This window comes from Equus quagga, chromosome 7, assembly GCF_021613505.1.
Source record: "Equus quagga isolate Etosha38 chromosome 7, UCLA_HA_Equagga_1.0, whole genome shotgun sequence".
In the NCBI taxonomy this organism is placed as follows: domain Eukaryota; kingdom Metazoa; phylum Chordata; class Mammalia; order Perissodactyla; family Equidae; genus Equus; species Equus quagga.
In genome coordinates this window covers 9,991,991-10,018,948 of record NC_060273.1, presented here as the reverse complement: position 1 = coordinate 10,018,948, position 26,958 = coordinate 9,991,991, and the positions used below count along the sequence as shown (strand labels likewise).

Genomic DNA, 26,958 nt, shown 5'->3' with positions numbered 1-26,958 from the left:
AAGAAGTGGGAAGTGAACAGTTCTGCTTTCTCCAGGTCTGACATCCAGTTCTGAGCCCCTCGTGCTCTGACCTGGCCCCCGATGTGGTTGATGGCACACGATCAGGTTTCAGTTATCCTAGGAGAAGAGGGGAATGGAGTGAATTGTTCCTAGGATCAAGTTAAGAAGTAGCCGCCCAGCCCCAGGCAGAGGCTGCCCCACAGCAGGCAGCGAGCCGTCACTCACCACCTCTGAGGCCCAGAGCGACACAGTAGATGTCATCACCTGGAGCGTTTCTGGGAGAATAAACTCGGAGGAGTGCTGGGGAAAGCGTGCACTTAGCTTACGTCTGTGTGGGAATCGGGGCTCGGCCGCTTTCTAGCTGGTTGACTGCAATGGTTAATTTCATGTGTCAACGTGATTTGAGATGTCCACCACTGACCAAGAAGCAGAGAGTGCTGGCACAGTTGGAGCACACTGGCTGACCTTGAACTTCACTAATTTGAAAGTGATATCCTCTAAGTCCTTGAGACTTTTCAAAGTTCCCCAGGTGACTTGTATGAAGCCAGGACTGAGAACCACCGTTCTAAGGAAGGGAAGACAGCGGAGCGGTTTATAAGGAAACTAGAGGGGACGAGTTCTCTCTTCAGCTGGTTGCTGGGAACATTAAATCTGGAGCTGCTGGCAGCCTTCTGCCAGCATGAGAACACCTGCCTGAAAACAGGGCCAGCACACAGAGGGGCGCCGGAGCTGGGGCACATCGGCTCACGGGAGCCCAATGAGCGCACCTGTTCCCAATTCGGCATTCAGTGACGTGGTGCTGGCAGCTTGAAATCAGTCACAGTGGGAGCATGTGCACCATGGAAATCAGTAAGAACTCTAAATGAGCACCTTTTTTCCCCCAGAGGTCTGGTTGTTAAACATTTACCAGCACAACACTGCCAATACTGAAAACACAGAGCTGAGAAACAGAAAAAAAACTCCTGATATTGTTTGAGCCCCTGGATCAAGCCATCCCTGAAGACAGGCACTCTTGGACTTCTCTTTTTCTTGTTTAAGCCAGATTAAACTGGATTTTATGACTCTTGTAATCCAAGGAGTTCTGAAAGATGAAACCATGGAACAGTCAGAGCCACATGCTAACTATACTCACAAGGAGCAGAAACCATACGTGGTCAGAAGAACCTGGTTGGAGGCACAACTCAAAGCAGCAGATACCCGGGGATAGCACATTATTGGTGTGGCACCAGAATGAAGACCCACGAACTCAGCCTGTGCTGAGCTCCCCACAGCCAACATGGGTCTTCAATCACCTACACGCCATCAGGTTTCTATTCTAATATTCTAATAGCAGATTTCTATTCACTTATGGAGCACATGCCATGGGTCATTTTTATAAATGTTATCAGTATTTACGGAGCACACACCATGGGTCAAGCACCGTTCAGGGCACTCTGAACACAGCAGAGAAAAAAAGAGGCAACATCGACATTCTTGTTGATTGTACGGTGCAAGGTAAAATACTGACAGTAAACAGGAAGGGAGTAAATAACCAAGATACCACGAGGTACTGATAAGTACTGTGATGAAGATAAAGGAAATAAGAGAACAAAGAATGAGGGAAAGGACACATCTGAATGGAGACCTGCCTCATCAGGTGGAATCAGCCATGCAGACATCCAGGAAGGAGCATTCCAGCAGAGGGACAAGTGCAAAGGCCCTGAGGTAGAAATTAGCCTGGCGGACTGTATGGCTGAGGTGGTGGGGGGGATGTAGGGAAGAGCTAGATCACAGCAAGCACTGAAAGCCGTCACCAAAAAGCCTGGAGTGGGTTTTAAACGGTGGAGTGATGAGATCTATGTTTCCATGAGTTTCTGTGTTTATCCCACTGGAACCAGACACAAACACACACATCGTCATGGGCCAGTTTTCCTTGCAACCAAAGAAGCCTGCCTCAAACAAAGACATCTGTGCCTCTGTGCACCCTGGGGACAAGAACATGAGGCCCCCGAGTGGAGAGAGGCCAGGGGCTGCACGGTGGGATACAAGTCATCTCAAAATCCTTAATTCAATCACATCTGAAACATCCCTTTGGCCGTGTAAGGGCATTTTCTAGATCCCAGACTCTGATCCAAGCATGTCATCTGAACTACATCATTGAATATTTAATCCTCATAACAACCACCTAGGAAGTACATACTATTTTAATCCCAGCTTATTATTGACAAAGAGACTATGAGAGGTAGAGGGAGATTATAAAAACACTAATACTATTCATTGCTAACATTTATTGAGTGGCTACTACATATCGGACATCATTCTGAGTGCTTTCCATGTACTAATTTATCTCATCTTCCCCCAAAATGCAATGAGGAAGGTGGTATCACAATTCCTGCTTTACAGAGAAAGAAACTAAGGCACAGAGAGGTCACAAGCCTCTAAGTCAGCTGCCCAGGGGAGTCCTCAGTATCTTTACCACAGAAGTCGTTCGTGCATTAACATCCATCGTGACAGGCAAGAAGAATGGACAAGGCACGGTGTTTCCCAAACGTTTTGGCCGTGACCGCCTTTTTCATGGGGGCACGTGCAAGGACTGAGATGAAGTGACACCCTTGGAGAAAGATGAACACCTACAGGTGGAACAAGCCTTCTTCTGTTGACGCAGCCTTTCCTCCAGGGGGTCAGATGCAATGGAGGCGGTGGCCACGCACTAAACCACGCTCCTGACCCAGCCTGCTGCCCCAGGATCTCCCGCAGGAGACATCTCAGCAGCTGCAGTCTCACAGCTCTCAGCGAAGGACGTCCACCCTGCGGCCATGCTTCCAGGTTGAGACTTCCAGCGTAACACCCCCAGCCTCCCTCCCCACCTCGTGCCTGACTGGTGAGATTCTCACGCAGGTGGAGTTAATGGATTAAAAAGTGAAAGACCCCCATGGACTCTCTTCCCTGTTGGTCCCCACAGGGTGAGAAGAAATTCTGCAGAGCCAAGAATCCCTCCCAAGGGGGGTCCCCGGGCCTACACCTGGGAGGCAGCGCATTAGGGAGTGTGACTCTGGCTACAAGCCAAGCTGGAATTTCCAATCACTGTCAGTAATAACAGTGTTATTTGGATCAGTATTTCTCTGTTTCCTGCATCTATTTCTTACAGAGAACTTGAAAGGAAAGGAGAAGAGCTGTGATTAATGATAATCTCCTAACTGAAACACAGTTATCTGCTGATCACTTGCTACGAGGTCTAAGCACAAAATATGTAAGAATCTCACATAAGATCTGTGTCTGCACGCTCTCTCTCTCAACGCCAACTAACATCTGACAGAACCAGCACGCCTCAGAACTCTAATAAACCGCAGGCTGAACAAAGGAAAAAGACCATGTAAAAAGCCAGTAGCTAACAGCGTCCCTCCAAGCGAGGGCTTGCCCAGGCCTGGAGACCTTTTTCTCACCAGGTGTTGGACACATTGTGCCACTCAGCATCTGAACCACCCAACGAGTTCCCCCTTCTCTGAGTTCACCCCTAAGAGAAAGAGCCAGTCTTGTCAATACAACCTATCAGGTCTCTGAGACTGAGTGGGGTTCATCTGCTTCCCAGGCCCCTCAGTGAGCTGCCAGAAGGCTCCTCCAGACAAGAAACCAACTTGCAGCATACTGTATTTCAACGTCAGCAATAAGCTGAGAGGAAAACAGGAGTCTGGAGAGTGATCTGCTCTCTCTCCACAAGCGAAACCGCCCTTCACTGACTCCCCGGAGAGGAGAAAGGCTGTCCAAGTTCCTTAACCACAGAATTGGTCAAATATCCAATAAGAGTTACAGTGGAAGTTTAATTGCCCAGCCAGTCCCTCATGGACACAACAGCCCTTGCGCCACGGCTCTAAGGCTGGAGGGAGAGCACAAAGACCACAAGTTCCAGGATGAGAGAGATCCAAAAACAGAAATGAAGGCATAAGCTTTGGGGAACTCTTCTGATCTCACCAAGGAAAAACAGCACGTCAGTGGTGAATAACGCAACCTCACTTCTGGACCACATTAGGAAAAAAAGTCTTTCAATCAGTTAATGAGGCAACCCACAATTCTACTCCATATTTTGCTGGGTATTAAATCATGATTTTCTTAGAGGGACTATATCTTTCTTTTAAAAAAGGAAGAGGGTGGGAATTTGAAATCTGATATATGTAAAATTAACGATCGTCAACAATCTATTGTTAAGATCCATTTTAAGTTGTGGGGTTTTTTTTAAATCCTGGAGGCATTCTTCCACAAGAACAATGTAACAAGGAGAGGATCCCAATATGGCCCTCAGCAATCTAATTCAACCCTGAAAGCATTTGAGGCTTAAATAATTTTCCACTCTTTTCCCTGATGAGCTAGCAGTTTCATAAACAATTTATTGCCAAAAGATAAAAAGAATCCTTATATCCTCAAACTAAAAGGTTTATATTATGGAAAACACATTCTGAATTCCCATCGAGAATTTGAGAAGCTAGTACACATCTCTATGTCCACCCCTCTAACATCAGGAGCCAAGGAAATCACAGATGAGAAAGGACTCTCTCCCTCTCCAACCTCTCCTTGCCTCTGCTCCTCCAACTCCCCAGACTCCCCAAGCCACCCAGCCTGGCCAGGTCCCATAATCAATAGCTTTCAACAAACTGAGTCAGCAACTAGCTGGGGTTGAGGGGTGAGCCCCAATTTCTTTGAGTAATAGATGACACCACTTGAAAATTAGATAAATGTTCCTGAAAGCCCCAAGTACAATTTCCCAAAGAACGCCTTTTAACGAGGCTGCTTCACGGTGCCCAGCACATAGCTGGTGCTCACCAGTATTTCCAAAGGGAGAGAAGCAGTGAACCGCAGGACTCACATGAGCAACAACAGGGCATCGATCAGTACGTGCCCGCATTTGAGGGCTGTCACAAAAACCTCCCACCGAAGGACGACTCACAGGTAAGGCCCATGGTCCTAAATTAGACAGGAAGAAGCCAAGTAGTAAGGGACTGCTGCTGCACTCAGGATCAAAATATGCTTAATTGTCTCAGCTCTAACCCATTTAAGGGCCATTGCAACTGTGTCCTGAAAAGGCTCATCCCCAGCTTTGGCTCAGAGCATTCAAGCTGGGTCTTGGGAAGGGGAACTTTGGCTGCCATGAGAAGCCATTCTGTCTATTGTAGGTTCCGTGTATCAATTTTAGGGGAAATCACTCCAAAATGGTTCCTAATCAGAAATGTATTTTATAGTGTCGAGGTTTTTAAATCAAATGCAAGCCCAGTGGTGCCTCTTTCCTTGCTAGGTTTAATTTTCTTACTGCACCAAATTAAGTTCTGTGTAGGTGAAGTGTAGATTTCTCAAAAGGTGGTGGCACGGTCCAATCTAGACATGCCAGTCTAGAGCCCCATCCTAGATCCACTGAAACACTCCTGAGAAGAGGAGTTCTCTCCCCCTCTAAGAAAAGGCATATCTAACAGGTTCGCCAGGCAATGCCTCTGCAAACTAAAGTTTAAGAACGTTATAATGCAAAGAACCAGGGATTTGGAGGAAAATGGCCCGAGTTCATTTCCATCCCAGATACATGTGTTAGCCCCTTAGGTCCTCCTGAGCCTCCAATAATGAATGTTTTAAAATAGAGGAAACACACCTACGCATCACAGGGTTACTGAGTCACGTGAGAATAGACTCGAACTTGCTTGGAAAGGGTTAAGGGCTAGACTACCACTATTCATTCAAAATGTGTAATGAATGGAATGAATGACAAAAATAAAATATCTAGGAATAAATTTAACCAAGGAGGTGAAAGATCTACACTATAAAAACTATAAGACATTATTGAAAGAAATCAATGACGACATAAAGAAATGGAAAGATACTCCATGCACATGGATTGGAAGAATAAACATAGTTAAAATGTCCACATTACCTAAAGCAAACTACAGATTCAGTGCAGTCCCAATCAGAATCTCAATGATATTCTTCATGGAAATAGAACAAAAAATCCTAAAATTCATATGTGGCAACAAAAGACCCCAAATAGCTAAAGCAATCCTGAGAAAAACGAACACAGCTGGAGGCATCACAATCCCTGACTCCAAAATATACCACAAAGCTACAGTAATCAAAACAGCATGGTACTGGTACAAAAACAGGCACACAGATCAATGAAACAGAATTGAAAGCCCAGAAATAAAACCACACATCTACCGACAGCTAATCTTTGACCAACGAGCCAAGAACACATACAATGGAGAAAGGAGAGTCTCTTCAATAAATGGTGTTGGGAAAACTGGACAGCCACATGCAAAAGAATGGAAGTAGACCACTGTCTTTCATCATACACAAAAATCAACTCAACATGTATTAAAGACGTGAAAGTAAGACTTGAAACCATAAAATCCCTAGAAGAAAATACAGGCAGTACACTCTTTGACATGGGGCTTAGAAGCATCTTTTCGAATACCATGTCTAATCAGGCAAGGGAAACAAAAGAAAAAGTAAACAAATGGGACTACATCAGACTAAAGAGCTTCTGCAAGGCAAAGGAAACAAGGAACAAAATGAAAAGACAACCCACCAACTGGGAGAAAATGTTTGCAAATCATATATCCAAAAGGGGTTAATCTCCAAAATATATAAAGAACTCATACAAATCAACAACAACAAAACAAACAACCCAATCAAAAAATGGGCAGAGGATATGAACAGACATTTTCCCAAAGATACTCAGATGGCCAATAGGCACAGGAAAAGATGCTCAACATCACAATTATCAGGGAAATGCAAATCAAAACTACACTAAGATACCACCTTATACCCATAAGAACGGTTATAATTACCAAGACAAAAAATGACAAATGTTGGAGAGGATGTGGAGAAAAGGGGACCCTCATACACTGCTGGTGGGAATGCAAACTGGTGCAACCACTATAGAAACCAGTATGGAGATTTCTCAAAAAGTTAAAAATCGAAATATTATATGACCCAGCTATCCCACTACTGGGTATTTATCCAAAGAACATGAAATCAACAATTCAAAGAGACTTATGCACGCCTATGTCCATTGAAGCATTATTCACAATAGCCAAGAAGTGGAAGCAACCCAAGTGCCCTTCGACTGATATTTGGATAAAGAAGATGTGGTAGATATATATAATGGAATACTACTCAGCCATAAAAAAAAGATAAAATCATCCCACTTGCAACAACATAGATGGACCTTGAGGGTATGACGTTAAGTGAAATAAGCCAGATAGAGAAAGACAAACATGATTTCACTCATATGTGGGAAATAAACACATGGACAAAAAGAACAGATTAGTGGTTACCAGAGAAGAAGGGGGTTGGGGAGTGGGCATAAGGCGTAAAGGGGCGCATATATATGGTGACTGAAAATAATAATGTACACCTGAAAATTCACAGTTATAAACTATTATGCTCTCAATAAAAGAAAAATCACCAGCATGTTGAACCTGATCAAACTGAGACCATAATAAATACAAACACTTCAAAGAAAATTCATGCACTTGTGATAGCATTATGCAAGCCATATCTGGATTCCGATCCTGTCTCCCTCCATCAAATGGAAAAATAACTACCATTTACTGAGCACCAGTTACACGCCAGGTGCCATACTGGAAGCTTGGCATTCACTGTTTCGGTAAATCCCCACAATGACATCATGTGATATTTCCTCTTACAGATGGACAGTAACTCCAAGAGGTCAGTTGTAGTGGTGAGCCTGAATTCAATCCAGGTCTGGCTGACTCACAAGACCTGTGAGCACGGTGTGTCCACCCTTTTGTTAAAATGTCCACATTCCAAAAGCTCAATTTTCTTTAAGAAAATCTGGTAATGGTCCATTGGCTGAAGGCTGCGAGATGGTTCAGCCAAAGTTGCATATCATTTCTTCAGGAAAACTTGAGAAATATTTTAGTAGATTCATGACAATTAACCTGTAGCCACACTGCAGACAGAGGAAGCATATAGCACCACCTCATTTAGAGAGATCTTGGTCAAGTGACCATTTTTCTGTCTACTTGTATTTCTGATTAATAACAATAATAGCTAAAATTTACTTAGTACTTACTCTGTGGTATTATGCCAAGATGTCTACATGGACTGCTTCATGAGTTAGGCACTGTTAACTAACCCCATTTTACAGAGGAGAAAACTGAAGTACAGAGAGATTAAGAAATTTAACCAGAGCTGGGGTTGGAACCTGGTCAGCCGAACTCTAGAGCTCTGACTCTCCACCCCTTTGACATTCTATTGCTTTCACCTCTAGCCTGATGGGACTCAAGTTTCACTACCTTGCAAGTGTCTCAAGACTCTAGACATAAAATTCCCTAAGCACACAAATTGATATGACTGCTGCTAATAATCTAGCAAGTAAATCTCACAATATTATTTATGCACTTAGCAAGAATACACAACAGGGTTTTCCATGTAATTAGTTTTCCAGAATCCTGACCAGCACTGTTCTTCCAATCTACCCGAATACACACTCATCACAAGTTGAGTGCCTACCTTGTGCCAGGTACAGGGGCTATGAAGATAGAAAGGTTTGCCCGCCCCCCCCCCCCCCCCCCCCCCCCCAGGCTCAGTCTCCCCCTCACCTTCAGCCGGCTGACCTTCTCTTTTCAGCATCTGGACAGCTCCTACATACTTTTTCAGTTGGACTTTGAGCACCTCGTTTTCTCTGCAGGTACAAGAATGTTAAATATATATATATTAAAAATTGGCAATTTAGACCCAAGGCAGGGAGGAATCTTTGTAAAGAAAGACACACAATGCACATCTTACAAATATTAATATATTCTTTTAGAGATCACTGGAAGAGACTACTTTAGTGAGGGTATATTTGCAGAATGCCTCAAGAACTGTTGATTTGTGATGGAAATAAGCATTAACTGGTTCCACTGCCCAGAAATTCAGGATGCTGACATGTGCTGTGCTTGGATTCTTTGAATCTATCAATCAGCTAGGTGCCTATTCTGTGTCAGGCACTCTGTAATATTCTCTCCATTTACAGAAGCATGTACTAAGTACTAGGTATTCAACCCGGGGAATACTCAATATTTTTATTAACTATTATGTGAAGTCTTTATCTATCATCTCATTTAATCTTTCCATGGTGTTATCACAATGCCCATTTTACAGAGGAGGAAACTGAGGCATAAAGAGGAGAAGCAGTTGACCAAGTCTGCATCTACCTCCACGTAAGACTGTGCTATGGAGCATGAACTCAGGCTATGACAAGATCCCACTCTACCAAATTCACTCCCCAGGCACACTGGCTGGAGGAAAGAACACGAGGATCAGGGAGAGAAAACTACCATTTGTTGAGTATTTACCACATAGCTTGGACTTTACATATGTGACCTCATTGAACCAAGCGTACATGCATTCATTCATCCATCCATTCTTCATTCAGTGGAAAATATTTAAGGGTCTATGACGTGTCAGGCACAATGACCCTGTAGTAGTCTCCTCATTTTACAGGAGAGGAATTGGGGTGCAAATAAGGTCTGTGACCAAGGTCACATGGCCATGGTCAAGGTCATAAGTAAGGCACACTGCCAAGGTACAAACCCAGGTGTCTCTACCCCAAGGCCCAAGAGAGCTCTTCTCTGCCTCCTTTCGGATCTGTACTTGGTTTCTCACCAGCTACCCCAAAGAGAGGTGCCTCTTCCACATTTTCTGTTTCTGCTCTTCCCCCCAAGGTATTGGACGCTGTCTTTAAACATGGTGGAATATTTCCTCACAATGAAAAGAGTTTTAACAATGGGTTTCTTTTATGATTATAAAAATTAAACTGCTCATTGCAAAGATACTCAATCAGAACACATTTAAGAAAGAATGTAAAAATCAGCTGAAAACCCACCACCTTGAAATAAACCCCACTAGGCATATGCACACACACACAACTAAATGCAATTTTTCATGGAAAAAATACCTTTCACACCCCTTCTTGTGTGTGAAGTCCCTATTCCCTTGTTTACTGCTCCACTTACCCCTTCCCCATGGTAACCAAGGCTAAAAACCTGGCGTGTACATTTCACGCCTTCCTCCAAGCTCATGCAATTACTACAAGCCCCATAGATACTAAGCTTCTAACTTGATTTATGGATGGAAATACCATTCCTCAGTATAGATAAGTCGTACATCTACTCAGTGGAAAAACTTGAAACTGTCCATCAGTTTCTGTCTGTTTTCAATGCATCTGAAGAGACCTCAGCCCACAAAGACAGCACTTTATACTCTGCTTCTGTGCTCTGTTTTGGCAGAAAGCACATCAGCACCAAGTGCAGACACGACCATAGACTTAGGTGTCGCCTGATAACTCCACATTCATCTCAGAAGCTTTAGAGAGAGTACACCGCAGAGAAGTCCCTTAATTATCCCGTTCCTCCTAGACAGCCTGTCATGGATGTTTCTATAGGTGTCTGCGCCTTCTCTTTCTGTGATATGAATAGCAAACGTCTGAAGCTAAACAACTAACAAGTCCTGAAAAGGTCTGTAGGAGGGAAATATTCCCCGATGTACATGGATTATACAGCTTGTTTTCTTGGATTCCCTCAGCCCGAGTCTTGTCACTCATCGCAGCCTGCTCCTAATCTCCACATGTGAATTCAAGTCACATATTATCTTAAAAGGAGGGGAGGAAAGCAATTTATATGCATTTCTATATGGCATAATTTAACAACAGTTCATGGCAGAACGTTTTCCAGGAGGCGGAACAGGCAGGTTCACTGAGGCAGACTGACAGCGGAGTGGCGCCAGCATCGGCTGCCACGTCTCAGCTCGTTGCTCACACCACACAGGCTTCCTGATTCCTCTGCAACTCTGCAGCCAGCACTGAAACGTTTCAAGTGGCTGCTTGTCTTCTGCTTTGGATCAGTCTTTTAATACTGTAATAAGGCTCTATCTAAAAACCAGACCTAACAGATACAAAACAAGATTTTTTAATATAAATCTGACTTCCATCAAAATGATGATGAGAAGCCGTGGAGAATATATCAAACCACTGGGTTGGAACCTTTGGGAGCCATAAACTCATCCCAGACAACTTTGCACCAATGAACTTGTTTGAATTTTGTGAAAAATTAACACTTTCAGGTCACTGGAACTGCTCTGAATGAAACAAACACCTGAGGGCACACTGACCCCTCCAAAGAGGCAAGTGGCTCCTGACCCCCAGACATGATGAGGTCCTTTTTATTTTTCAATTTGTATTTTGAAATAATTACAGATTCATATGAAGTTGCAAAGGTAACACCAACAGGTCCTGTATACCCTTGGCCCAGTTTCCCCCAAAGGTGACCTCTTACATAACTATTGTGCCACAGCAAAACCAGGACTCTGACGTGCGTGCGTGGTATGTGAGTGCGTAGTTCTGTCAAGCCCATTACTTTAGCTGATACTCATAACAATCCTGCCACAGCGTGTCTCTTAAGATGGAAAACAGACTGAAATGACCACAGTAGTCAGACACGTTAGACCAACGAGTAAAGCAGAGCAGGCGTAAGACAAGAGGGAGCAGGGGACGGGGGCTGTGGCAAACTAGAGAGTTCTCGTCCCACCAAAAGGTATTTTTATCACGTGACTGGTCCAAGAAAATAATGCCCAGACCCTGAACAACTGATTTGCAACCAGCCAACAGGACTTTAACTTGTAGGAGGAGAAGCCACATAGAATTTATCATTCTTATCATTACACAGGTCCGTTACAGTTACCAAAAAAATGCCTTTTTATTTGACACCTCACGAGGCAATGGGATGGATTAATTAAGTGCATGCTAACCATGAAAGGCCTCAGAAACCCTCCCAGAGTGTGTGAAACAGATGGAGATGACAGCTGAGGCTCACGTCAGCAGGGACCCACAAGCTCAGCCCAGGTCACACCGCCAGGTGCCTGTCAGCCTAAACAGGTGAGAAGCAAGGTGGACAGAGAAGACCAAAAGCTGACCGGGGCTCCAGGGGCATCAGCACCCACCTCAGAGGGCAGGGGTGGGCTTGCTTCACCAAAAAACAAGACCAGGAAACAGAAAAAGCCAGAGAAGAAGGAAGTTCATTAAAGCATAAACAAGGGCCAGCTCCGTGGCCGGATGGTTAATTTGGCACACTCCACTTTGGTGGCCCAGGTATGGTTCCCAGGCACGGACCCACACCACTGGTCTCTCAGCGGCCACGCTGTGGCAGTGGCTCACATACAAAAAAAAAAGAGGAAGACTGGCAATGGATGTTAGCTCAGGGTGAATCTTCCTCAGCAAAAAAAAAAAAAACCCATATAAAAAACAAGCAAAATGAGATACAAATTAAACACCCAGAGTTAGGGGACTTATTATGATGGTACTAATAAAGTCAAATACTTTTCAGCCATTAAAAATCATTTGGAGAAAAATATAATCATTCAATAACTATTTTTATAAGTCAAGTTACCACATGGTATGTTGCATATAAATTGATTCTGTAAAAATAAAATAGCGGACACTGGCACACAGGAACCAAGTGGTTTACCCATGCTAACTCGTGGCACCCTCATAACAAACCCATGAGGTTGCTGCTATGACACCCATTCTACAGTGGGGTCTTTAGGACGCAGCAGAGCCCAGGGTAGAACCCAGGCAGCCGGCATCAGAGCCTTGGTGCCCCTCCTCCACGCTACACACCGCCCCTCCAGTGTGTGAGCATGTGTGAGAGACAGGTGACGCTGCAGCGGGCGAGGGTGCAGAGCCCAGAGGCTATGCACACAGGTGGTGTTAATCAGACTCACCTCTGAGTGCTGAAGGCATAAGGCTTTGACTTTTAAAAATTTTTTTCTTTTGGTTTTTCAGCTATGCTGACCAATTTTGCATACGAAAGTAATGTTTGAAAACAGAAAACACTTTCATTGTCTAAGTCTCCTAAATTTTTTTTTTTTTTGGTGAGAAAGATTGGCTCTGAGCCAACAGCTATCGCCAATCTTCCTCTTTTTGCTTGAGGAAGATTGTCACTGAGCTAATATCTGTGCCTATCTCCCTCTATTTTGTATGTGGGATGCTGCCACAGCATGGCTTGATGAGCAGTGTGTAGGTATGCACCTGGGATCTGAACCCGTGAACCCTGGGCCACTGAAGAAGAGCATGCAAACTTAACCACTACGCCACCCAGCCAGCCCCCTAAAATTTTTTTTAACTTAAAGAAAATGCTAAGAGGGACAATGACGCTGCTATGGAGCAGGTCCTCTCTTCATCTCCTCCCGTATGGGGTGGGCACCTCCACCTTGTCTGCACTGGCCACACATGACTGAGTGAGCCTGTGAGGATGAGACCTCTGAACAAGGACACACAGATGGCTGCAGCCCTGTCAGCTACATCCTAGAGCAACTCTCTCTTCTCCATCTCATGGGACTTTCCTCCTCTCTGGCTCCAGCGTGTCCACGGCTCAGGTGAAGATGAGACCACTACACCTGGCTCTTTTTGCAACCGACAAAGTGATTTAATCAAACCCTAACCCTCCACCTAGAAAAGCTGGGGGCAGGGCTGCTGTTGTCGCACAGGAACTGCACAGATCCTCCAAGGAAAGGCTCGCTCAGGAGTCCTGAGGGCTCGACCAGTTTCTCCACCTCCACCCCGAGTGCAGTCACATGTGCTCTAGGAGCCACTGGGGTACTTCTCCTCCCTTTCGTGACCTGTTAGTGACCCAACGTCAACGGCTGGGCTCTCCCCAAGGATTTGGTCTTTCAGCTGCAACTCACACATCTTCCTGAGACAAGGAGATACAGCTGGGGGTGCCCTCACAGATCACCCCACAACAGTGATGATGAGAAAAGCTCAGGAGGAGGAGGAGCAGGGGTAGGGTTTTGGTGAGGCGGACCCTCTGTCGTGGCCCGAGCGGCTGCCGTAGGAATCCACCCTCCAAAGACAAACCTGCAGAAGGCCACCTCTCCCCGCTGCCTCTTTAGCACTCGTCCAGCCTTGCCACTCTGACAGCTGGGGGAAGCCACCTCCTTCACAGGTCAGAGAACGGGAAAACGCGCAGAGAGAATGAGCGAAACGGAATCCCCACCACGTGGGACATTCCCAAGGTCGTTAGAGGGTTCAAACTTGTATTTTAACACTTAGGCATTTCTTCTAATACATTTTTTTAACAAACGATTTTCCATGTTTTGAAGTGATATAAAGAATAATTTGAAAAGAAATTTACAGGTTCTCAAAAGTGAATGTATTGAAAAAAAATATTAAGGGAAGAGAAGAATAATGCAGGTGACACACAGGAATAGCAGAAACAATGACAGGGGTTCAGTGACTGAAATTTGAGGAAGAGAATCTTTGCTTTAGATAAAATAAGGGTATAAGGAGAAGATTTTTTTTTAATAGAATTTATTTATTTATTTGCTGGGAAAGATTCACCCTGAGCTAACCTCTGTTGCCAATCTTCCTTTTTTTTCTTTCTACTCTCAAAGCCCCAGTACACAGTTGTTTATTCTAGTTGTAGGTCCTTCTAGTTCTTCTCTGTGAGCTGCCGCCACAGCATGGCTACTGACAGAGAAGTAGTGTGGTTCTGTGCCCAGGAACCGAACCCAGGCTGTGGAAGCAGAATGTACTGAACTTTCACCACTAGACCATCAGGGCTAGCTCTAATTTTTTATTTTTATTTTTTTGGTGAGGAAGATTGGCTCAGAGCTAACATCTGTTGCCAATCTTCCTCTTTTTTTTTTCTTCTCCCCAAAGTCCCAGTACATTGTTGTATATCCTAGTTGCAAGCCATTCTAGTTCTTCTGTGTGGGATGCTGCCACAGCATGGTTTGGTAAGTGGTGTGTAGGTGTGCTCCCAGGATCCAAACCCGCGAACCCTGGGCCACTGAAGCAGAGCTTGTGAACTTAACCACTACACCACTGGCCGGCCCCAAGAGAAACTTTTTTTTTTTTGAGGAAGATTAGCCCTGAGCTAACATCTGCTGCCAATCCTCCTCTTTTTGCTGAGGAAGACTGGCCCTGAGCTCACATCCATGCCCATCTTCCTCTGCTTTACATGTGTGACACCTACCACAGTATGGCTTGCCAAGCGGTGCTATGTCCGCACCGGGATCTGAACGGGCAAACCCTGTGCCGCTGAAGTGGAACATGCACACTTGACTGCTGTGCCACTGGGCCAGCCCAGAAAATATTTTTTAAGCCTACTTCCCAAACTGTGTTCCAGGGGATGACAAAGGGCCCTGAGAAAAGGATGGAGGATTAGCATTAAGCACCCTTGGGAAAAGATGAGCTGAGCAACATCAGCACAGTCCTCCCCTCCTCCCACCTCAGAGCTTCTCAGAGCCTTCAATATACTTATGCACACTGACCACCTATTAACCTTTCAAACCCTACAGTTAATTCATTAAATTCTTCTTTTTCAGATTGGGGACAGCCCCTTAGGACTGAGAGAAAAAACTTCATGGAAAAGAATCAAGTCTCTATGGGAAAAGTGCTGCCCACGTGGCCTGTGGCAGAGGTGGGCACTCGAGATGTTACACGTGCCTTGAAAGCCCTCCAGGCTCGCTAAGAAGTGAAAAGTAGCTCCAAGCCAAGACCTCCTACAGGGGAAACCTGTGCATCATTTAAAAGATCCCCACGTATTTACTAGGAAATCCACTTATCTATCTACAACACGTGAGTATTTGCCTCTGAGTTGGGCACTTAATGTTCGTGGTGTTGCTGACATGCTCTTGTTCAATCCGCACCACAACCCTGCAAGAAGGGTCATTATCTTCATTTTTCATTCTTCTCATTTTACAGATAAAGAAACTGAGGTTCAGAGAGGTTAAGTGGCCCATCAAAAAAAAGAAAATCACACAGCTAGTCCAAGGCAGGGCCACAATTTACCTTAAGCCTCTCCGAGTCCAGGTCCTTTCTCCTCCCTGTCACAGACTAGGTCTCACCGGATCATCAACAACACTTCGTGAGGTTGGTTTTACGGTGCCCATTTTGCAAACAGGAAAACTGCAACTCAGAGAGCCAAATGACACACACACTCGAAACTGGGAGTCAAACCATCCTTTAACTCCAAAGTTGCACATTGCTTCATATAAATTTAGGGAATCAAGTGAAATGGATAAAGTTGAAAACGCAAAGCCTTAAAAGATTCCACTGGAAAACGAGGGCTGTTAAGCATGGGTCTGCAGCACCTCATGGTTGGTTAGACTCTGCGCAAATGTGAACAGGATTCTCCTGACCAGCCAGCTTTGTTCAGAGGGAAGGAACTTTCCTAGGGTTACTAACAATCATCAGACATCTCCTAAAGGTAAGTTGGTGCTCACAGGTGAGCTTGAGGGAATAGGAACCACAGTACTGGAGGTGCTAACAGTGAAATAAGGCCAAAAAGGTGCATGCAGATTGCAAAGCAACAACTAAAATTGTCCCCATTGGCAGATGACACGATTTTCTATATAGAAAATCCCAAGAATGTATAAAAATCTCCTAGAACTAATAAGTGAGGTTTCAAAGTCAAATACAAAAATTAACTGTATTTCTACATACTGGCAGTAAACAAGTGGAAAGGAAAATTATACAAAGAATCATCTATAATGGTTCCAAAAGATGAAACACATAGGAGTAAATCTAGTAAAACATGTCCAGCGTCTGTATGCTGAAAACGACAAAACACTGACGAAAGACATCAAAGCAGAACTTCATGGATTAGAAGACGAAATAGTTAAACGTCAATTAACAAATTGATCTACAGATTTAACGCAAGCCCAAGCAAAGTCTCAGCAGGATTCTTTTATAGATACAGACTAGCTGATTCCGAAATTCATAGAGGAAGGCAAAGAAGCTAGAATAGCCAAAATCATTTGGAAAAAGCAGCACAAATTTGGAGGACTCACATTACCTAATTTTAAGGCTGACCATAAACCAACAGCACTCGAGGAATGCGGCAGAGGCACAACGACAGACGCAGACCCAGAGAAGGGAACAGAGTCCACAGATAAACACACACACACAGCCAATTTTTGACAATGGTACAAAGCCAATTCAGGAGGAAAGACAGTCTTTTCAACACCTGGTTTCAAATAACTGGACATCTACATGCAAAAAAATAAACTTCAACTAATACCTCACATCTTATATAAACTCAAATTGGATCACAGAGAAATGTAAAACATAAAACTAAAAAAATTTTGAGAAAATTTTCATGCCTAACCTGAGGTTAGGCAGAGTTCTTAGATTTATCGCCAAAAGCATGCTCCATAATAGAAAAAAATGTTAAATGGGACTTGTTCTGTGAAAGACATTTAGAGCATGAAAAGATGAGCTACAGATGGGAAAAAAATATTTACAAATCACATAGCCATTAAAGGACTTCTATCCAAAATATATTTTAAAAAACTTAAAAAAAATGCCCAATTAAAAAAAAAAACGTGAGGGCAAAATATTTGAGCAGACATTTTACCAAAGAGGATATACAGACAGTAAATAAGCACAAGAAAAGATGTTAAACACGACTAGTCTTTAGAGAAATACAAATTGAAACCACAACAAACCCATTAAAATGGCTAAAATGTTTCCTTAACGAATAATAAGGGCTGGGGAGAACGTGGAGCAAATGATACTCTCATACTACCGGCAGGAACGCAAAATAGTTCATCAAAAACTGGTAAGAACTCAAATGTCCTTCAACGGGTAAACAGTTAAATGAACGGCGGTACATCCGTACAAAGGAACACCAGCCATCCTTAAAAATGAAGGCACTATTGGCACACGCACCAACTTGGAGGAATCTCAAAAAACATGCCACTAAATGAAAGAAACCTGTCTCAAAAGGCTACACGCTGCATGATTTCACATATATGACAGTATAGAAGGCACAGCTACAGGGATGGAGGGCAGATCAGTGGTAGACAAAGGTTGGGGGGTGTGGGGAGGTTTGACCACAAAGGGGAAGCAGGAGAGAATTTTTGGAAGTGATGAAACTGTTCTGGATCATGATTGTGGTATCAGACTCACATTAATCTCTGCAAGTGTTAAAACTCATACAACTGTACATCTTTAAAAAGTGAATTTTACTGTACATAAATTAAAACCAAAAAGTTTAATAAAAAAGAAGTTAGAGAGGAGGGGAAGATAGGCCACAGTCACCACTGTGCCTGCCTAGAAGACAAGCCAGGAAGCATTTCCTGCTGACCAGGCTCCATTATATGGATACCTAAAAAACACCAAAAAGCCATATGCATGCCAACTGCGGGAGGTGGGGGGGGGGGGGGGGGGGGGGGGCGCGGGTTGGAAAACAATAACAGTAACAAAGTCAGCCTCTGACAGGGCAGACTTTTCAACATCTTTTTTTCTCTCTTGTCTCTCATTTTAAAATTTTTTTATTTTTAATTGTGATAAAATGTATAACAAAATTTACCATCTTAACCATTTTTAAGTGTATAATTCAGCGGCATTAAGTACATTCCCATTGTCGTGCAACCATCACCACCATCCCTCTGCAGAATTTTTTTCATCTTGCAAAACTGAGATTCCACACCCATTACACAACTCCCCTTTCCCCCACCTCCCCAGTCCCTGACAACCACCATCCTACTTTCTGTCTCTGTGATTAATATCCCTGTACTTTTAACAAAGATGATTAAGCAAATGTTACTATAAACAGTGGTGCAGCTTTGAACGCGGCTTTGGGGAAAGGGGAGGCGAATTCAAAACCCTGTTTGAACGTAGCTCCAAAGACTCAATGATGCCTAAACAAGAATCATTTCCAGGCGTCTCAGCAAAGCGAGGCAGTCACGCCAGGCTCGCTCCGCTTCTCCCGGACAGAGCGCTGCACTCCAGCAGCCCCCACGCAGGTTCAGTGCTGTGAGAACTGATGGATTCCACAGAAGCTTGAGGTTTCTTTCCTGAGATTCTGACTTGACTTCAGAACCAAGGACCAGCTTATGTTCAATTCCAGGTTCCACTATTTTATTACCTTTAATTCTCCCCAAATTGACTGCTCACATCCAGAGCGTAAGACAGCTTCAAATCCATATAGAACAAAGCAGAGCCATGAATATAGCCAGACAATTGGATTTAACCTCTACCAAACACTGCGTTAGCTTAACCACACATCGGCCAGTCCCCTCCTCCAAGCCAGAAGGGGCTGGAGAGTTTGCTACAAAAAGCTATCAGTTAGGGGCTGGTGGGTGGCATAGTAGTTAAGGCCGTGCATTCTGCTTCAGCAGCCTGGGATTCACAGGTTCGGATCCTCGGCGCCAACCTATACACCGCTTATCAAGTCGTGCTGTGGCAGCATCCCCATAGAAAATAGAGGAAGATGGGCACAGATGTTAGCTCAGGGCTGATCTTCCTCACCAATAAAAAAAAGAAAAGCCTCTTAGGGGCTGGCCCAGTGGGCACAGCAGTTAAGTTCGCAAATTCCACTTCGATGGCCCAGAGTTCACCAGTTCAGATCCCGGGTGTGGACACGGCACCATTCGGCAAGCCATGCTGTGGTAGGCGTCCCACATATAAAGTAGAGGGAGATGGGCACGGATGTTAGCTCAGGGCCAGCCTTCCTCAGCAAAAAGAGGAGGATTGGCAGCAGTTAGCTCAGGGCTAATCTTCCTCAAAAAAAAAAAAGCTATCAGTGCATTCTCATAAGTTCAGGAGGTATCTGTGGAGTGCCAGCCGTGCATCTAGGTGCTGGGAATGCACCAATAAACGAAAAGGACAAAATTCCCTGGTCTTCTGGAGTTTCATTTATTTCCCAATTTTTAAATTTATTTCATCTTCCTGTTCGAATAGGTACAAAGCACAACACTTGAAAATTACAGCAAGATTCTATTCCACCCTTTCAGCCAACAAATCAGAACATCTCATGAGACCATCTCCCAGGAGGTAACTCTACTCCAGGCTCCTGGCTGTCAAAGAGTGAGGTCTGCCAGCAGCCACGTCCATGAGCTTTAGAAGCACCTTCTCTGGCCCCAGGGGAGCCTTGAAATGACCGCGGCTCCACCCAACACCGTGACCACCACCCCATGAGACACCCTGAGCCGGAGGCACGCAGCTAAGTCGTGTCCTGGTTCCTGACCCACAGAAACCGAGACAATTAATGTGTTGCTTTAATCTACTAAATTTGGGGGTGATTTGTTACACAGCTAACAACTAATACAGTTTTGCAGGAATTAATTCATTTAATCCTCACAGCAACCCTATAAGGTACTTCTACCCTCAATTTTATGCCAAGGAACAGAAAGGCAGGAACTACAGAGATGACAAATAACTTGCCCAAGGCAACTCATTTCTCTGACCCTCAATTCCTCCATCTACCAAAGCGAGAGTCTGGCAGCTGGAGGAATTTCACATCTAGCCAAACGTGCACAAGGTAGATGTCCCTCTCTGTGCCTCAGTTCACCCAACAAAGTAATGGGAGAATACTGGGGGCCTCACAGATTGTTGCAGAAAGTACATAATTTATTCAAAGACTTTTCTTAGACCTACTATGCAGCCGGTATTGTTTAGACGACAGAAATGGAGGGAACGTGAAAGACTAGGTCTCTACTCTCACGGGAGTGACATTCACAAAGGGAGGTGGCCAAACCAGTCAACAAACAGGTTTCAGATAACAATGAGTACTATTAAAAGCTAAAGCAAGCCACACCTGTTAGAACAAAATCCAAAGTACTGACACCACCAAATGCTGGAGAGGATGTGGAGCAACAGGAACTCTCAGCCATTGCTGGCGGGAAGGCAAGATGGTGCAGCCACTTTGGACGATAGTTCGGTAATTTCCCCCAAAACTAAACATACTCTTACCACGTGACCCAGCAATCACGCTCCTTAGTATTTACCCAAAGGAGTTGAAACTTACATGTACACAAAAGCTTGCACTCAGTATTTCTAGCAGTTTTATTCATAATTGGCAAAACTTGGAGGCAATCAAGATGTCTTTCAACAGGTGAATGAATAAACAAACTGTGGTATATCCAGAATAGAATACTATTCAGTGATGAAAAGAAATGAGCCTCAAAGCTATAAGAAGACATAGAGGAAACTGAAGTGCATATTGCTAAGTGAAAGAAGTCAATTTGAAAAGGCTACAAACTCTGATTCCAACTACAGTATATGACATTCTGGAAAAGGTAAAAGTATGGAGACAGTAAAAAGACCAGTGGTGGCCAGGGGTTAGATGGAGGGATAAACAGGCAGGGCACAGGGGATTTTTAGGGCAGTGAGACTTACCCAGTATGATTCTACATTGGTGGACGCATGTCATATTTTGTCCAAACCCATAGAATGTGCAACACCAAGAGTGAGCTCTAACGTAAACTATGGACTGTAGTGAATAATAATTTATCAGCATCGGTTCATCAACTGTAACAAATGTACCACACCAATGCCAGATGTTAGCAGCAGAGAAGACTGGGGAGGAGGGCAATGAAGGGTGTGTGGGAACTCTCTGTACTTTCTGCTCATGTTTCTGTAAATCGACAACTGCTCCCAAAAAAGTGTCTGAATTTAAAAATAAATAAAGGGAAAGAGAGAGAGAGTAAGGGGGTATTTTAGATAGGGCAGTCTGAGAATGCCTTTCGGAAACGTGACAGTAAGACCTGCAGGAAGTGAAGAAGTGCACCATGTGAAAGCGGGGTGAGGGGTCACCTGGAGGTCTTGCTAAAATGCAGATTCTGACATGAGTGACTACAGTGGGGCCTGAGACTCAGCATTGCTACCAAGCCCTCTGCAGATGCCAGCACTGCCACACACTGGATCCACTTTGAGTAGTGAGGTTCTGAGCAGAGGAACGAGCCAGGGAGAAGATCTATTCCCAGAACTCAGGGAAGCCAACGAGGCTGGAGCAGGCAAGAAATCATGAGGACCCCCCAAGGGGGCGTGGTAAGAAGTGTGAGCATTATGAGGAGGGCAGCCAATAAAAGGCGTCAAGCAGGGGAAGGACATGCTATGTGGGGAAAGAAAGGGGCAGGGGTGGGGGTAGAAATGGGAAAAGTGTGCAGACCAGAAGCAAGCTACTGTGATCATCCACACAAGAAATGATGCCAGCCAGGACCAGCAGGACTGGGTGTTGGCGGTGGAGACAGAGAGAAGGACTCAGATACGCATCCGGAGGATTCCAAAAGGCCTAGCCAACTCCCTCCCAAGCCCCAAATACGCCTGCTGGCCACCCCGCAGTTTTCTTTAAAAGCATCAGGAAAGGAAGCAAATCATCTAGGAGGTGGCAAGTACCTCTCAAACAGCTTCCAGTGTCTGCGATAATTAATGTTTGTGAGTCAGAGCAATTATGCCTGCCCCAATGTCAGGATAAACAACCGGCAACCCCAGACAGCAGCACTCAAAGGCTAATTACTCAAAACAAAACCAGCAAACCTGTTAGGTGCATTTGGTGATGCACAGACATCACAACTGAACGGTAAGACGCACCTACAGGAACTCTGCTTTCCCCAGCCAGACTGGCATGAGGGCATCTCAGGGTACTGTCTCATGGGTACTGAGTAGGCACTCCCATAACCATGCCTGACTACTGAAGGAATGCGGCTAAGGGACCAGTCCCAAGCAGCCACCGACAAAAGGCAGGAAGGGAGGCATAAACTGCCCAGCTCTGTTGTGTCTACAGCCACGCCTAAGCATTCAAGGTCAAGCTCACTGCAGAATAACACAGTCAAAGCTGAAGTCATTTTTCCCAAACTGTGTCTGCTCCCCGTTAGTCTCCCCCAACCCACAACTCCAGCCCCTTCCCCATTATTGAGGCGTTAGAACCTCTCAGGCCTGCTGCTAGGATGAGCACATGTAGTTCTGCATTGTCTTTCTCAGAAGACTTCCTCGTTCACAGCCTCTTTAATCTTCACTGCGACCATGGCTAGTAGCTAACACTTGTCCAGCACTGACTAGGGAAGGGAGGGAGGGGAGTGAGGTCAGCCCAGTTGTTTCAATATCTATGGATTTGGATACCTAGAGGGAGACTCAGCAATTCTCCAGGCAAGTCACAAGCGAGCAAGGAGTAGAGCGAGGAGCCAGAAGCTGACCACTCCTCCGTACTCCCGTTGTAATACAGTGAACAGTCAAAAGAAGTTTGCAGCAATAAAAGCCAGCAAGCCAGCCAGCATCCGGGCAGTGAGGTGGGTGGGGTGGGAAGAAAAGGATGCCTCTCAGAGCACCCGCCCCCAGGTGCATTGTGGGGAGCCCACTCCAGGCTTTCACAGAGGCTATTGCCCCCTCCAACACACAGTGCTCTTCAGGCTGGATTCGTCCCTCCCCCATCTTGCAGCTGCCCAGGGCTCCCAGAGTAGCTCAGAACCCCACGCCCACTCTGGGATTTGACCATCAGCTCCTTGCTCTTACCCACACCAGCCAGGCCTTTCTAACACCTGTGCCTTGCTAAGGCTGATCCGACCCCTGTCTGCAACTCCTCCATCTGCTCCAGCTCCCTGGAGAACACCTACAAATTTTGCAAGTCTCCTCAAAGGCCATCTTCTCTCTGAAGCCCTTGGTGCTAACCCCACCTCTACCACCGGGGTTTGTGACCACTCCCTCTGCCCCCACCACATCCCAGGCAAGCTTCTCTCTCAACAAGTCTAACTCTTTAATACCCTACCTGAGCTCATCTCCCCGTCTCTAGACTGTGAGACCTTGAGAAGAGGTGCTGGATCTTAGTTAGCTCATTTTAGCCCTCTCAACCATAAAGTAATACCATTGTCTGCCCTTGACCAAATAGCAAACAGAGGCTCCTCGGGGTTGGTGACTGGACGAGGTCACCCAGGAGAGACATCAGGATTGGCATCTGGGCAACTCCAAAGTCCACACTCTTGAGCACTAGCCAGGGTTCCTCCCACATGGTCAGAGGATGGAGGATCTCCTACAATGGAATCAGCTGCAGGAGCTCATTCAGAAAGCAGGTCTCTCCCAGCCCTGCCTTCCCTTCCTTAACAGTTCAATCCGAAGCCAGGGGAGATCAGTAACATATGGGGGAGTGATCAAATGACTAAATATATTACAGACAACGGGAGGCAGGTTACTTGCTGTCAGAGACAGGAGTAACAAACATGTAAAGTGCAAAGACCAGATGGCACCACCGTGGTGTTGGACTGGAAGTCAAGGTGTCAGTGTCAACTCATGGGGTCATTTCAATAGGACATAGAAGCCAGCTCATAAGGATTCCTACTGGACAAATCTGGGACAACCTGAACATTAAATTAGTGATAGTAATGGATTATGAGCTACTGAATAATACAGAAATCTACGAATCCTTAAATAAATGGAAAATTTAATGCATAATGAGATATTTACATAGGCTCCAACTACCTCCCCACAAAATACTTATTAACTGCAAAGCAGAAAAGAGTAACTTCACAGTGGAGCAGAGTGGCAGACACGACCTTAAAATTGAGGAACATTCTGCAAAATTAACTGGCCTGTAATCTTCAAAAATGTCAAGGTCACAAAGGTCAAGAAGAGAAAGAAACTGTTCCAGACTGAGGAAAAATGTGCCGATGTTAATCTTCTGATTCTGATTGTTGTATGCAATTATGAAGGAGAATGTTTTGCTTGTAGGAAACACATGAACACACTTAGGAAAAAGTAAAAAGCAGATTCCCAGGCCTGCTGCAGAGCTCAGCAATCGCACACCCTGGGTTGGGCCTGGAATCTGCATCTTAACAAGCCTCCAGGATACTTCGGGGCCACATCAAGCCAGAGAACCACTCGTTGCCCTGTGCTCTCCTGCCACATCCTGATCAGAATGAGGACCCAGACAAGAACAATAATCCTTCTTCTAACACTGTTCAGAAAACAGTGGCTCTTCTCACAAACAAGATATCTCTGCCTATTTCTCCTTTTTCTAGATGTCTTCTCTAAGAAGACAGGGCAAGGGCTGCCAGGAGACTTAACTTCCAGGAAGCCTGCATTTCTCCTTGACTGTTCTCAACTTGAGCTCTGTGGCATCTCACGCGCCAGCTGGAGGGAGAGGGGAGCTGTGAAAAGCTTGTTTGATTTTTAGTGCTCGCTCCCTCGTTCCCATCAATTCACTATTTCTTTATAAACCCCATCTCATTAGCCACCTGGTAAATTCCACTCCGAACGGCATGCTGGCCCCCACATTTCATACCCAGAGCCCGGGAAACAGCCCAAACAACTCGAGCAACTCATGAAGGTAATTAATTGCAGATGACACACACCCAAAATATCCTGAGCACCACGGGAAAATCACAGGGTTCCAAACTTAATAGCCTGAATCATACTCGACTGTCATTTCACTCACTCAAAACTCTTTCAAGTTACTTCTTGGGACATTTATGTACTGAGAAGGCAGCTCACCGCCCACTTCAGCCCTTTGTGCCATGAAGTGTTTGCTTTGGGGTCAGACAGGCCTAATGCGAATGCTGGCTCTGCCTCTGTGTGACCTTGGGCAAGTCACTTGACCTCTCTGGGCCCTGGTTTTATCACCTGTAAAATGGGATGATAAAATGAACCTGCTTCAGAAGCTACAGGGAGAATTAAAATAAGTGTATGTATGCAAATGTAAATCTATATAAAGTGTGGCATATAATAAGTACTAAATAAACGTTAGTTGTTATTATGTATTATTATCACTGTTATTAGCATTATTTATAAGTTGTAAACCAGGGGTCCAGTGTCACTGTAGTCACTCCCCGGAAGCGAAGGGCTCAGGAAGACCTGCAGTGACGCTCGAATCGTCCTGGAAGCATCTCCAGGTCAGGCATCAGTGTCGAGTCTTCTTCCCCTGGCCTCTCCCCCTCCTAACTTGATTCATCTCGTCTCCTCAGAAAACACTTGTCTGATCTCCCCAGGCTGGTGTGGGTCCCTCCAGGGATGGAGCATTTTCCACATTCACTGGGAGCTGAAGGAGCCGCGCACTGCATGGGGCTTCCATTGGAGCCAGTCTCCTTCCATGAGAGCCTAAGGTCATCCATGTGACAATCCACCTTTGGGAAGAGCGAATGCAAACTGTATCACACAGAGGGCATAGGAATGGATATCCAACCTCCCAAAAGAGGGGAGAATAGGCACTAGGCGCAGATACAAAATGGCAAATCGTTTCCTGATGGGCCCCAAAGAAAAATGCATATGGCATATGGGAGCAGAACACAGGGAGCGCACAACTGCAAGCCTGTCCCAGAGGCTTCAGGGTCAGGGACCTACAAGGGCCAGGCGAGTAAAAGAAGGAGGGAAGCAGACCCAGGAAATGCGCATTGGGCATTGTGCGGGGAGGTGGCGGGGGGAGGAGCCGGCGGCATTGTGAAGCGGACAGCGCATGCCCATCTGGAGGGGCATCAAAACCCAACCCCAGGCACACAGGCATGTGGTCCCAGTGTTGCCAGATTTTCAATTCTTCAAAAGTAGCTGGAATACTGGATTTCTCTGTGAAGTTTCAAGGTCCTAAAACATTGATTCACAATTTTTTAAAAACGTCTCAGATGCCAAACGAAACACACCTGTGAGTTGAATTCTGCCAGGGGCCACCGAGTGCCACCTCTGCTCTTGACTTTCACCTCTTGATACCTACAGAGCTTTGCCATCTGTACGACCAGACGTCTACTTGCTAGTGTCCCTTTATCAGGCCAAGAGGAAATGGATTTAAAACCTTTGAGAACTTACCAAAAACATATAACCTGAGTCTCATCATGAGGGAACAGCTGACAAACCACAATTGAAGGGTGTTCCACAAAGCGACTGGCCAGAAGAGGAGTACAAAAAAGTCAAGGTCATGAAAAACAGAGAAGTTGCAAAAGTGTTCCAGATTACAAGAGGTTAAAGAGACGGGACAACACATACGATGCCTGATTCTGGGTCGGATCCTGGATCAGGCAAAGAAAACGGCCATCAAAGGCTCAACTGGCCCAATTGGTGAAATAGGAATATGGGCTGTACTTTACATAGTAATACTGTATCAATGTTACATTTCCTGAATTTTTTCATCACACTGTAGTTATGTAAGAAAGTGTCCTTGTTCTTAAGAAATACAAGGACTTGTGGGCAAAAGGTCACGATGTTTGCAACTAACTCTTAAATGGATCTGGAAAGAA

At 45.1% G+C, this 26,958-nt stretch overlaps 1 protein-coding gene across 7 annotated transcripts in view; it reads right to left on the bottom strand.

Moving 5' to 3' along the window:
• Nucleotides 1–26,958, bottom strand: part of SNX29 (sorting nexin 29) — a 505,847-nt gene that overhangs the window by 312,029 nt on the left and 166,860 nt on the right. For all 7 annotated transcript variants that reach the window (XM_046665870.1, XM_046665874.1, XM_046665871.1 and 4 more), the window contains one exon: nucleotides 8,580–8,662. In XM_046665870.1, coding sequence (XP_046521826.1) covers nucleotides 8,580–8,662 — 83 coding nt within the window. The remainder of the gene's footprint in view (nucleotides 1–8,579; nucleotides 8,663–26,958) is intronic.